Source organism: Carex rostrata, chromosome 33 (assembly GCF_964058835.1).
Source record: "Carex rostrata chromosome 33, lpCarRost1.2, whole genome shotgun sequence".
Taxonomy (NCBI): Eukaryota; Viridiplantae; Streptophyta; class Magnoliopsida; order Poales; family Cyperaceae; genus Carex; species Carex rostrata.
Genome location: NC_135950.1, coordinates 431,744 through 445,618, shown reverse-complemented (window position 1 = coordinate 445,618; position 13,875 = coordinate 431,744). Strand labels below are relative to the sequence as shown.

At 35.5% G+C, this 13,875-nt stretch overlaps 1 protein-coding gene across 2 annotated transcripts; it reads right to left on the bottom strand.

The window, feature by feature from the left end:
* Positions 1 to 10,712: 10,712 nt before the first annotated feature.
* LOC144548756 (uncharacterized) lies at positions 10,713 to 13,668 on the bottom strand. Of its 2 annotated transcripts, none has more exons than XR_013509457.1 (3): positions 13,531 to 13,668; positions 11,029 to 11,171; positions 10,713 to 10,940 (listed from the first exon to the last, which is right to left on the bottom strand). XR_013509457.1 is itself a non-coding variant. In XM_078297472.1 (3 exons), the coding sequence occupies exon 2, from the start codon at positions 13,419 to 13,421 to the stop codon at positions 11,505 to 11,507; it is 1,917 nt and encodes a 638-aa protein (XP_078153598.1). In that variant the 5' UTR covers positions 13,422 to 13,450; positions 13,531 to 13,665; the 3' UTR covers positions 10,713 to 10,940; positions 11,029 to 11,504. The 2 variants fall into 2 exon arrangements, 1 of the variants encoding a protein (XP_078153598.1); XM_078297472.1 differs by having other exon boundaries at positions 11,029 to 13,450; positions 13,531 to 13,665.
* Positions 13,669 to 13,875: the final 207 nt, after the last annotated feature.

Sequence of the window (13,875 nt, the reverse complement as noted above, 5' to 3'; positions counted from 1 at the left end):
GAACATCACTGTTTTTAGATGGTCCAGAATTTTCAGATCAAGTGATTTTCTAAATATCTAAAAAAATAGTAAATTTTTTTTTAAAAATGTAAATTTTGGTCTCCAAAGACATATTAATATAAAGAACAAGATGAACGGTTCGGATTGACCGTTAGGATTTGAAAACTCAAATATAGAGCCGTAGCATGGTGCCAAATCGTAATATGCATAGTACCATAGCCTCACTCATAATTCAGTCAAAAATAAAATACACTCAAATATTTAATATTGAGTGAGTCTATGGTACTATGCATATCACGGGTTGTTACCGTGTTACGGCTCTATATTCGAGTTTTCAAATCCTAACGGTCGATCCGAACCGTTCATCTTGTTCTCCATATTAATATGTGTTTGGAGACCAAATTTTACATTTTTTGAAATTTTTTTACTATTTTTTTAGATATTTAGAAAATCACTTGATCTGAAAATTCTGGACCATCCAAAAACAGTGATTTTCAATAAATCTAAAAAAATAGTAAAAAAATTTCAAAAAATGTAAAATTTGGTCTCCAAACACATATTAATATGGAGAACAAGATGAACGGTTCGGATCAACCGTTAGGATTTGAAAACTCCAATATAGAGCCGTAGCACGGTAACAAATTGTAATATGCATAGTACCATAGACTCACTGTTACGTTACGAAATTTTTACAATTAAATTCAAAAGAATTAAAAGCAAAAATCAAGTTAATTGTGCTAACAAAATTGAAGTTAAAACCTTAATTTAGGTTCCTCTAATTAAGTAAGTTAAGTGTGAATCGAAACCGCATCGAAATTTCGAGAATTTGAGACTTTACAGGCTCACTGCGTCCGCACTGGTGGTGACTGCGGATGACTGACCCGCACTGACTTCTGTTTTTCTTAAAATTGCCTTTGAAATTTCTGTGAGTACGGGTGAGGCCACCCGCACTGCGGGTGGGTGCGGCCGCACTCATGAAATTTCTGTGTTGAACTGAAATTCCTGAAATTGGCTAAGTACTGAGTGCGGGTGAGGCCACCCGCATTACGCTCGGACTTTTTCTGAAATTCTGTCGAAAATTTTCTAAGTTCTGACTGCGGGTGAAGTGACCCGCACTGCGGGTGAAGCCACCCGCACTGCGGGTGATTTCTGTGTTAAAATTCATTCTGAAAACTGACTAAGTGCTGAGTGCGGGTGAAATGACCCGCACTGCGGGTGATTTCTGTGTTAAATTTTATCTCTGAAAAATGACTAAGTGCCGAGTGCGGGTGAAGCGGGAGTGCGGGTGAAGCCACCCGCACTACGGATGAGTGCGTCCGCACTCAGGGTAATTTTAACCCTAAAACTCAAATCCAACTTCTCTCTCTCTCCCACTTCATTCTTTTCCTCATTTTCAAGTGATTTTTGGCCAAGAGAGAAGAAAAAGAGCGTGTGAGATTCCGTTCCTTTCAAACCCTCGATTGTTGCGAGAAATCGACTTTGGAACCGAGTAAGCTCCCGTGAATCTCTCCCAACTCCCTGATTCGGTATTCTTTTCTCTCCTTTCCTCTTTCTAAACCTCGAATTTTCTCGATTTCTCAGATTCTCGTTTTAAACTCGAGATTTGTGTTCGAATTGCTCGAGGATTAGTTCCTCTACACTCCTTGCTTGTTTATTTATCAATCTTTTTCCTGATTTCTTTCGATTTATTGATTTTGGATTTCTAGGGTTTCGTGCCAAAATTGAAATTTGGTATAATCGTGAATTGATTTGCTTAACCCAACCAATTAGACTTGTAATCGGTAGGGTTGCCTCCTGATCTTGAATTTCTAGAACATTTAACGACTGGTTTGAGATTTGACCAAATTAGGGTTTAACCAAATGGTAAATCGAACTGTTACGAGAACCAAAATAGAGAACTGGTACCTAAATTGTTACCAAATGGAGAGTTTGTATGGTCCAGAGGACCTAGATGAGATTATGTGCAGTTTTAAAGGATTTTGGTAAGAAATAATGAACCGAACGAATTGACACCAAAAGCATAGAAATTGATTAAAGAAGGTATAAGCCCTAGAAGTAACTCGAGTAAACCTCTCGATCGTGAACCAATGTTAAACCTAGTATATGTGTAATATAGGTGTAGGCTCGGTCGACCAAGACGTTGCGAGGCATTTCGAGACGCCTGAACCATAATTTAAGCGGTACGCTCATCGTATTCAGGTACGGGATTCTTGGACTTGTTTGATACTTTATTTTCAGGAATTAAACTGTTATTCGTTTTTCATGTTGAATATCATTGATTGCATCATTGAATTGTGTAAAGCATTTGCATAGCCCAATCAAATTAAACTCGAATTGATGTGACTTGAATGATTTGCATGCTGGTATGGTTGTAGGTTGTGTCGATCTATTATGATTTGATTTGATTGAAAGTCACCACGATTTGATATGTATGTGAATGGATTTACGAAGTTAAGCACTTGGATCCAATGAATTTGCAAAGTTGGGCAGTATGCTGGTTTTGATTCCCAGGATCCTAAATGGCCTTAGGTGAACGACCCTCAATGTTTCCCAATACCGGTTGGGACGATGGAGGGTGATTATGTTATGAGGTGTGAATTGGAATCGTGGGTGACTAGTGTGTAACGTCTATGGCTCAGTGGCATTCTCCTACGTGTTAATGCATTTGGACGGTCAATTGAATATTGCGAATATTGGAAACGATTCTAAAGAGGATTTTCTTTATGTGACTTGAACCAGACCATAATAATTGTTAGGGAGAATTTCATATATATCCCTCAAAAGTTTGAATATTACGTATTTATCCCTCCAAAATCAACAATTACATATTTATCTTTGAAAATTATACAAACTCACATATTTACCCACTCTAACTATATAACATATCAAATATCTCCAAAAATAATTACATAATATTTTTTTAACTTTAAAATTTATTTTACACTATTAATTAATTATATGTTGACCATTACACCCTTCGGTTTCTTTAGTCCGCATGAGTTCTTTTCTCTGTAAGGCGCCAAACGTCTCTCGCCTCTCTCTCCAAACGTGCCAAACATAGATTTCTCCCTGTCTTCCCTAGTCGCCTCCACTCTCACAAATTTTTGCTGCCCATCGCTGCTTTAATTTTCCATTTTCGTTTGGAGAGAGAGGCGGGAGGTTTGGCGCCTTAAATAGAAGAAAACTTAGACGGACTAAAGAGACAAAAACGAAGAGCGTAATAGTATGTATTATTAATTAATACTGTAAAATATTTTTTACGTTTAAAAAATATTATTTAATTATTTTTGGAGATATTTGATATGTTATAGAGTTAGATTGGACAAATATGTGAGTTTGTATAATTTTTAAGGATAAATATGTAATTATTGATTTTGGAGGGATAAATATGTAATATTGAAACTTTTGAGGGATATACATGAAATTGCCCCTAATTGTTAAGCCAAGCGATTACAGATGGGTGTCAGATAAAGGGTCCAGCTCGGTTGGCCATCTGTAGGTGTCAGTAACCCTACAGATCTGGGTTTGATAAAGGGTCCAGCTCGAAAGAACATCTGTAATTGCTACAAGCCCTAATGAATTGAGTTAAGCCAAAATATCTGTTGTGTTTGAAATTCATTTTGGAAATTCCGTAAACTGTGATTCATCTGATTAATTGTTGTCGAGCATTGGCATTCTGTTATTTATGAATATATATCTGTTTGAACTGTTTTGGTTTGGGTTTCATTGTTGAATATAGAGTTTGATTGCAAGTCCAATAATCTAAACTGTGGCAAATTTCGCACTGAGAATTTATTCTCACCCCCACCCTTTGGGTTACTTTACAGGTAATGGTGCGACTGATTCCGGAGAGGCACGAGAGTAGTAGGCCTTAGTAGCTTATCACTTGATAACCTTAGATATATTTTGTTGTATGGATTTAGGGTAGGCCTCATGGTTGGTATCCGGATGTGATACTTTTGTTGTATTAATTACTGTCCAGACTCTGGGGATGGCAACCCGCCATCTCCAATGTCTGGCGACGAGGAGGATGAGGACTTATTAGATTTGTAGCTCTTAGTTTTATGCCTATTATGTTGTTTTTGTGTTTTCTTATGATATTGTCTGCTTTTGTTTTGAACAGTTGTACAGACTTGCCTTTTTTTATTTTGGTACCAATTTTAGGTACTAGGTCAGATTTGCATTAATTTCTGATTTCAAATGAAATCGGTGGTAAATACCACTATTTTTCAAAAAAAAAATTACTGTCCAGACTGTGTACTCTGATTTTATATTAGAAACTTGCTTTGTATTACTTGTTGTTGTGTTTGAATTGTGAGTAGCCTTGTGAGCATACACGGCGTTGTATGCTTACGGCGGGGGACTGTTGCAACCCGTGGCCGCGGGGTGTGACACTCACTCTTTAATATTTGTGTTAATACAAATCGAATGGTTTGGATTCATTCTTTATTACGATACAAATTCCCCATGCATCCCACCTTAAATATCATCATTAATGAATTAATGAATTGTTGAACATGTGCGTAAAATATTGCCACCAACCTAGCTACCATTCATGAATCATCACAAATTCACAGCTGTTTCATTTAATTTCTCCTCCTGCTCGTGTGCAATTTATTAGTCAACGACACTTAATTTTACTAAACCAAATTTATTAAGATTCGGCCTGCGTGGCATGTCATAGGCTGTCTCCCCGTTTGGCTCTTGCTCGCTCGCTAATTCCTACTTCCACAAATAACCAATCGCTTACAGATGCCTTCAATGAGGTACTCGTTGATTTTAACCACTTTTATGTTATATGGGAATCTCTTGTATCAAATTTTGACTAAAGAACAATGGTCATGAATCTTCAGACTAATCACATATAGTCATCTAGATGCATGATACATAAAATTTAATGGTTCTTGTTGCTGGAAGTGATTTAATAATTTCTGAACGCGTTCTGATTTGATCTGTGTTTCTGTTTTGTTGCATTTATTGTTTGGAGGCAACATGATGTGCAAATGATATTGTTGCTTCCCTACAAATCTTCTTCTTCAGCTTCCACGTTGCTTCGTATTGCCACATACTTGAAGAACAAATATTAATATCAAATTGAAGAACAAATATATTTTTCTTTTTGGTTGGTGATCCAATTGATTCTGATCCGATTTGGTTTTGAAGGCCCGTGATTATAGCTCAGGTTAGAGCAAATACTGACAATTGAGGTCCCATAAGAGGCATCCATAATTTAAGGCCCAATAAGATCCGGATATTATCTCAATAATAATCAATATGAAAAACGGTTCCGGATTCGGATCATCCGGTTCATAAGTTGTAAACGGAGCGGATATTCAGGTAGAAACGAGTATCTCAAGCTATGATTGTACTTTGTATTGAGAGTTATGATACTTAAGGCAGAAGAATTTCAAAAGAAAAAAAAAATTATAAGAAAAATATTAAAGGAAATTCATATGTGACTGAAATCAAATCAAAATATATTTTCAAATCAATAAGCATCATACATTTAGTTTCTTGACTCTAAACAAGAAATAAAGGTCCTTGAGATGTAGGATTATAGCCTCCACCTCCTTGTTGATGCTAATGATGGTTAATGTCATGCAACGCCTTGGTGGTTGATGTGTGCGTGACTTGGAATGTCATGCATCAAGATGAGATTCCAAAATAGAAGCTCTCCACGGTATCTAATAATAAATTAATTAAAAATTAAATATTTCTCTTGCTAGAGAGTACTAATTTGGTTGATCCTTAATCTCTATCCTCTAATAGAACTAGATCTTAATTCTATAGTTTGTGGGTTCTCAACACACGAGAGATTAAAACGGGAGAAAAAAAAAGTATTTCGGCAGAGTTTCAATTCTCTAAAACAAAAGATAATAATTATAGGCAGTAGGGACTTACTTAAATAGCCAATATGTAATTTACAAGTAGTTCCCCACGTCCCATAAGTTTTTTCGGCGATTTTCACTCAATCAAAATTAGCATTCCTAAAATTAATTTCTCCGTAGCTGTTTCGGTCTCCGTTTTGACCAGGAACTGTCTGTTTTGGTCTTGGCCTAACATACTGTTTTTCTATGCAACTATTTCATCTTCAGTTTCAGCACTTCCAGGAACTGCTTGGAACCTCGAGGAACTGAGTCTGTTTCGGCCAGGAACTATTTCTATTTCGGCATTCACATAATATGTTGTTTACTTTGGTTTTGACCGGAACTAAGCCTGAAACTGCCCAGAACTGACTCTGTTTTGGCCAGAAACTGTGGTAAAAATTCAAAACCCTTTGCTACCCTAGAAAAACTCATTTTTTGCAGTCCGCAAAGAGTTTTCCCGTTTGATTTTTTTGGATTTTTGGATTGCATTAAACTATTTAATTAAATCCAAAATAACATATAATTCTCTCCGTAATTATTTATCTCATTTTTAGGCAGAGAAACTAATTTATTAGGCATGTTACACATGTCAAATAAATCAAGGAACATTTCTAATTAATTACTTATTGGTGTGACCATATAAAATTTATACCATTTGATAATGGAATCTGAAACTCTTTTGGATTCCATAAACTGTTAGTGTAATAATCTAGAAGTCAATAATACGATAATTTATCATAAAGCTTTGTTCATGAATTGGATGATTAATATCATTTTGTTGCCTTGAGTATTATTGAATTTATGGATCATTTCGAGTTCATGACTGAAATTGTGAAACTCCATAATATAGATAATATATACTCTTAAAAGGTCACTGACCAAGGTAATTAGCAGGAACACTAATTACCGCGATAAGATTAGTATGTGGATTAAAAGATGGTTAAGTTTTACAAACCACCTGACACGAGATGTCATTTTAATCACATAGATACATGTTTTAGAAACATGGTATTTGACAGACCCCGAATGAAACATTAAATAGAATTGTGTTCGTGTCATTTATGTTTTCATTCAGTGTCACGTTCTACAGTATGAGGTATTTATCGTTCCCATTGAGAAATATGTATGTGTGATTGTTATCCACCGCTGTCCGTAAAAAGCAGTCATAACGGTAGCTTTTCCATATGTATAGCTTAGCTGAGGAAGTGATAGTTTACCAAGAATATTATTTGTCCCTCGTATCTCTATACGAGCTATAGCATCACTGGGCCCCTTGATAGAGTAAGATTATCTGCTAGCAGTATAATTACAAGAGTAATTATATTTGATAATCTGCTCAAGATCAAGAAAAGATTCAGTTAGCAAGGATGACACACATCTACCTTGAAACTGATCTGATAGCTATGAGACAGAAGAACAGACACAAGTAAATTGTTTACTGGATCGTGATATTCTACAGTACAGCATCATCTGTGTAATTGGATGGTCATGATGTGTTGCCAGATGCCACCCATGATTATAGAAGTTAAAATAGTTTTAACTCTATTTACCAACATAACACAGATCCTATTGGGTCACACCATATAGGAGTTAATCGGAGAATCTTATTGTGATTGATTATAAATTGGTTATGATCAATAGTAAGATGGTTATAATTAATTATACGTGTTATAATTAAATTATAAATGTTATGTAAAAATAACAAGCAAAAATATTGGTTAATTTATAAACGTGTGTGACACGTTGTATAAAAGTTAACCGGTTAATTTATAAATGTGCAGGACACGTTGTATAAATTACCGAAACAACAAACCGCAAGAAAAATATATATATAATTGTTTAGAATAATTATACGAATATTATTTGTGTTCGGGCCGAGGGCATTCGGGTCTTTTCAGATTCGTCCTTATCCGCATGACATGTCATTGATCTTATCCAGATGACATGTCATCAATCCTATCCACAAGGGAAAAATGGTCATTTCACACCTATGCCACCTTGCATGTGTAGAAACATGGAGAAGAGTGTGGAAGGGTGTGGAAGGGGTATTTTGGTCATTTCACATATAAAAGGATGAGGTGTCAATGGCATACCTTGTAAATAGGCCGAACTTGGAGGGCATTTTGGTCTTTTGCAACCGACCCTAAACACTATAAATAGGGGTGGAGGGGTAGAGAGAAATTAGCTAATTCATTCGTACCGGTTTCGTGTCGAAACAGATCGGTATTTTCTCTCTTTCTCGGTTTCTCTCCCAAATAGTGTTTCGGTTGAGAAAAGAAAGTTATACGTACTTGACGTATAATCTTGCGGGTTGTTGTGGAGTATATTTACGGGATCGATGAATAGTGTTTTACCGAATTTAGCGGTATGTCAGTTTTGCATATTGATGAAACTGAGCAACCGAAAATTCGTGTTTACGGGTTTTCGTCTTTTCCCCGTGAATAGTGTTTTTACAGAATTCCGCGGTTTACGGTATTTCTGGCAGAAGAAATAAACCGCTCTCCGGTTAGTCCTGGTGGATAACCGATAGAGGTATCATACGTGTGATACTCCGAGTCAATTCCTTCCCTGATGATGCTCTACTCGCTCGGTCTGCATTCCAACTGTGATTTGGAAACAAGGTATAAATATGTTATATTAATCTATTTAATTGGTAAGTAGATTAAAGTTTTAGAAATCAATCATGGAGTAGATCTGTAAAAGGATTAAATTGGGTTTTGATGCCAAAGGAATACTGAAGGTGGACCGCCTTGGAAAGTTTCCTGACATACCCCGTTTAATCCTGAGCTTAAGTTGGCCGTAGAAATTTTTGTTCTACGGTCATTCCGCAACTTAAGCCTAAACTGGTTTTTGGTTAGCACCCCGAAACTCCAACATAAACTACAAACAACACCTAAGTATCATACTGTATCACAATACAGATGATAAGTATCATACCCAAATAATACAGATGACAAGTATCATACCCAAATAATACAGATGATAAGTATCATATTGTATCACAATAGCTGAGCAACAAATGCCTCGTGTCAATTTCATGTATCATGATATCATGAATAGATTCAAGGTAGGAACATGTCATCCTTGCAAATCTACTTGTTTCTTGTTTCCAAAATAATTCAATAATTATGATTAACTCCTTAATTATATGTGCACATACTTGTATTATTTCATCAAGGGGTCTAGTGATATTATCACATTTACATGATGGACATTGATATTCTTGATAATTACTATCTCTTCACTTGAGAGATACATACCGAAATAAAATATGTATGATCGTCAATTACGGACAGCGTTGGATAATACCCACGAATATGCATTCTCATGTGAGAAAAACAATTATCTCATATCTTATAATTTCAGACACAAATAAAACATTAATGACACAAACACAATCAATATTAAATATTTTATTTTATTCACGTCCAATTTCCTGATCTCCATTAGGTATCTATTTGATTAGATTGACAACTCATTGTCATATAATTTGCAGAACATAATCATCATCTAATCCAAATATTAATCTTTAATTAATAATTAATGTTCCATATTAATTATCAAAACTAGGGACACTTTAAAGTATTTATTAACTCCTTTATAGAGTTTTATAATTCTAAGACATGAATCTAAATAATTTATAAGTAATAAAATACTCAAGCAACAAGATGATAAATAAATCATCCAATTACATAAACAAAATTTAGAAAACAATCATTCTATAATTACCTTCTAGAGCACAATACTAAGACTTTGGTTCCTTCAATTTCATTTTGCATGTCATTAGAAGTGAAACGTAAACTTAGTATAGATTTTACCCTGAGTCATTATATATTTTTTATTTTAAAAATTCGGTGTAATGAAAAAAGTTATGTACTAATATTTGTCGTTGTAGTCATTCAATATGATCTTCAATATTATCTAAAAATAAAATATTCTGAATCAGAAATTTCAACTCAATTTTTAATATTTCATACTATCTTTTTTATTATTTTAAAATACTACAAATAATAAATTCGAGTCCTCTTTTTTTATGTGACCCGATTCTCTTCAAAGAGCCAAAGGTAATTTACAACGATTTTTTGAAATTTTTCCCTACATGACACACCCTTCTGATCTTAATATGATGAACCAAGAACAATTATCTTCTGCTTGTCAATGTTGTTACATCTTAAAAATATACTTTTTAGCATGGAATATTTTTTCTTACGAAGAAGTATAAAACAATAATTTTTCCAAGCATGGAAAAAAAATCATAATTAATGGATTAAAAGAAATATTCCTCCTAATTTGTTATTTATTATGTTTAATAAAGTAAACACATTTGTGGCATAGTTTTAGTTAGAGGATTTGAAGTCATTTAAGAAAAATGTGCAAATATTCAATACTTGAGATGCATTACTCTTCCATTTCTCTATTTCTGTTTGTAATCAAGTTTTGTTTATTATTTTTCAATTTATGTGATGAACTTGAATAATTATTTTATTAATAGTTTGCATTCCTTTTTTTTAATTTATTTTTATATCAAAAGTCGATAGATTCGCTGCGAAGTAAATGTTGCCAGTGCAACCTTACATCGTTTGCAAAAAAAAATATAATCAGAATAAAATAACTAAATTACAATGTTTATAGACAAGTGTTTTGGTTTCTAAAGGGTTTTGAAATAATATTGAACAAATTTGAGAGTCAGTGCGAGGGCGAGAGCCAGTGTAAGGGAGAGAGATGCGAGTTCTGATCGGCGATTGAAATCGCAAGGGAGAGAGAAAGAAAAACTTCTTGTTGATGATTTAATAGAAAAAAAAAACATACAAAATTGAATTACTGACAATTAAACAGAGATAGAAAGAACTAAAACATACAGACGAAAATAAATTGTTCCAACAAACAAGACATTAATTAAACTACTAATAATAAATGTCTAAATTAAAGTCATAAACATAAATGTTAATTATCACTACAAATTAAAATTGGAACAACATAAAAATAAAACACATCAATGTTGATTTCTATTTGAAGAAGATCTTTTTGCCGCTTCTCTTGAAGAAGATGTTGTTGCTTCTCTTGCTACTTCATCTACATTATAAGTAAAACATATATAAATAAATGATTAAAACAATAAATAAATGAAATTAGTTATGTAAATAATTAAATTATACATTACCTGTTGCATTTTTGTGTCGTCTTCTTCCTTTTCTAATCAATCTTTGCTCTGGGACTATTGTCGGACCATCGTATGTAGGCCAGTCACATTGGTTGCCTATTGGCTCGAAGCAGACATCCCATGTTCGTGCCAAAATTTTCATACTGTATAATGGGTTAATGAACAAATTCTTGTCAAATTTTATTTCTCGGCAAACTGCCATGAAATGAGAACATGGTATACCAGTTAATTGAGGTTTCTGACATTCACATTCACATTCACATCTGTTGTTATTTTTTATAAGAACCTTGTACTTGAAATCTCTACTGGTATACTCGAGTCTTGACTGATCACGCCTTGCAGGAACCTTTTCACCCCTTACTATGACCTCATACTCATCATGTGTCATACTGTAAGGAATCACAATCATGTTTAGAGATTTGTTGTTACGCTTTTGCAACAACAAACTTACAGTGTTGGACCACATTTGACTGTGCTCAAGTGCCACTTGAGCTTTTTTTTCGTCGTTCACGAAACCAGGAAGTCATCTTGTAGAATGTGCCCTGCACGATAGCTGTAATCGGCAATCGCCGAGTTAGTTTGAACACATTGTTCAGTGACTCGGACCCATTGGTTGTCATTATTTCCCATCGATGCCCTCCATCCATTGCTTGATAAAGCTTCTCTAGACATGGAAGCTCGTCTTCATCATTTGAGTTCCTCTTACCCACCTTGTTAAGGTAATCAAGTGCTTCTGGACAACTAATTTCAAAGTCTTGGATCATCTCCTGCAACCTCCTAGGTTTCTTTTTGTTTACCCCAATTTTGAATTTATCGCTAACCTCTTTCCTCCGCCCCACATGCTTGAAGAGGTTATCGACAACATGTTGAGAACACAAGCGATGCACACATATATTGGTAGATTCATCCCATCCGAGATGTGGATCCTGAAAAACAGATTTAATTTTCAAATGTCTATCTGATATGACACACATAAATCTGTTATTTCCAATGACTTCCAATTGCAACCATCTCATAAAAAACCCCCAGTTTTCAACACTTTCTTTCTCTACGATTCCAAAAGCCAATGGAAGCAATCGGTTTTCAGCATCGTACCCACATGCCATAAGTAACCTACCTTTGTACCGTCCCGACATGAAACATGCATCAATACTAATCACTGGTCTGAGGAATGGTATTGCTGCAATACATGGCCCGTATGCCCATGCCGCTGCCTTGAAATGCCTATTTGGTGAATTTTCAATTGGAAACGAGGTCACACAATACTTGCTTCCTGGATTGGTTCTCTTTATGGCTTCAAAGAGCGGAATAAGCAAGTTGTAAGAATTTTCCCAACTACCAAGCAAGTTTGCAATAGCAAGCTCGCGACCTCGCCATAACTTGTTGTATTTGGGAGTGACCTTTCTGTATGTTGACTTAACGACATCTCGGATGTGATTTATAGTTGCACACATATTTTTTCTCATAGTGTTATCAATAGCACGAGCAACCAACTCTGCTGTAAGCTGATAGTGACCATGAGGGGTCGCTTTGCATGTATGAGGGATCGCTTGCTTCTTGATAATCCATGATCCAGAAAGATTGTGAGGATTAGCAATTACACTGAATTTGCAAAAGTCATCCGTACACACCACATTAAAACGAGTAGCTCCGTTGTATTTAACCTTACACTTATAATTGTGTTCTAAATGAAACTTATTGATGGCTGCCCTTAGAGCTGCTTTTGACTCATACACTGTGCCTACTGCTAATGGTTTATCGAATGTTCGACTCATATTGTCCCGAACAGTGATCGGGTACTGACTCACCCGAGACCTTAATTGTGATTGTGATTGGCTGGTCGGTCGAACCTCCTCGTCAGAACCCTCTATCTCATCCGAGAGCATCTCATCCCCGCTCTCCAAACTATTATCATCGATTGCATCCACCGGTACATGTGAATAATCAGGTACCGGTTTACGAACCCGAATGAAACTAGGTCGAGTTCTAGGTTCAGGGATTCGATTAGAGCTGGGTATGTGGATCTGACTGTTTAGATCCAATTGAGAATTAAAACCATTATGGTTAGATTCCAATTCTACATATAAGTCAAGAACCGGTAATCTTTGTTGGAAAGATGTCACAATATCTAAAATCATTTTCCAAGACTCTTGGTCTGTTACTGGGATTAATTGATAGTCCCGTTGACCATCTTGCCTGAGATTGAACCGGGCTTGAATTTTCAGACTGGCTTGACTAACAGTACACCCAACCCGTTTATAAATCTCATTCTCGAGATAGTCAAATGCATGATTCACAGTTACCGGAAATGAAAATTTAGGACGGATACTGTAAAAAGCACCATCAGAATTATACTGAATTTCTCCGCCAACAAACAACTTCACACAAATCATTTTTTATTTGAGTTGCTATGAATAACAAGCTACAATTTCAAAATAATAACTCTATAAGCATTTACAACCGAAATTACAAATATTAAATAATTTAAATAAAAAAACTTACCGAAGACAGAAGAGCCGTGGTTCTCTCCTCTGGAACTGCAGTTGCAGCACAAATTGTGAGTGTGGGAAAACAAGAGTGTGCAACCTATATTTATAGACCTGAGCGCTGAAATCCCAAAACCGGAAAAAATTTTATCGGTTACTCCCAAAACCGGAAAAAATTTTACCGGTAAGCCATTTCGCATGCGGCGGAAATGGAGGCCTCCAGCCAGCCTTCGACCACGGTGGCCTCTACGCACGGTTCACTTCCTACCTCACTCCGTTTTCGGATTCACATTTCTCCGACCAACGCCTCGCCAAAAAATTTCTCTCTTTTCTCTGCTAAGCTCTGAATCTCCTCCCCGCT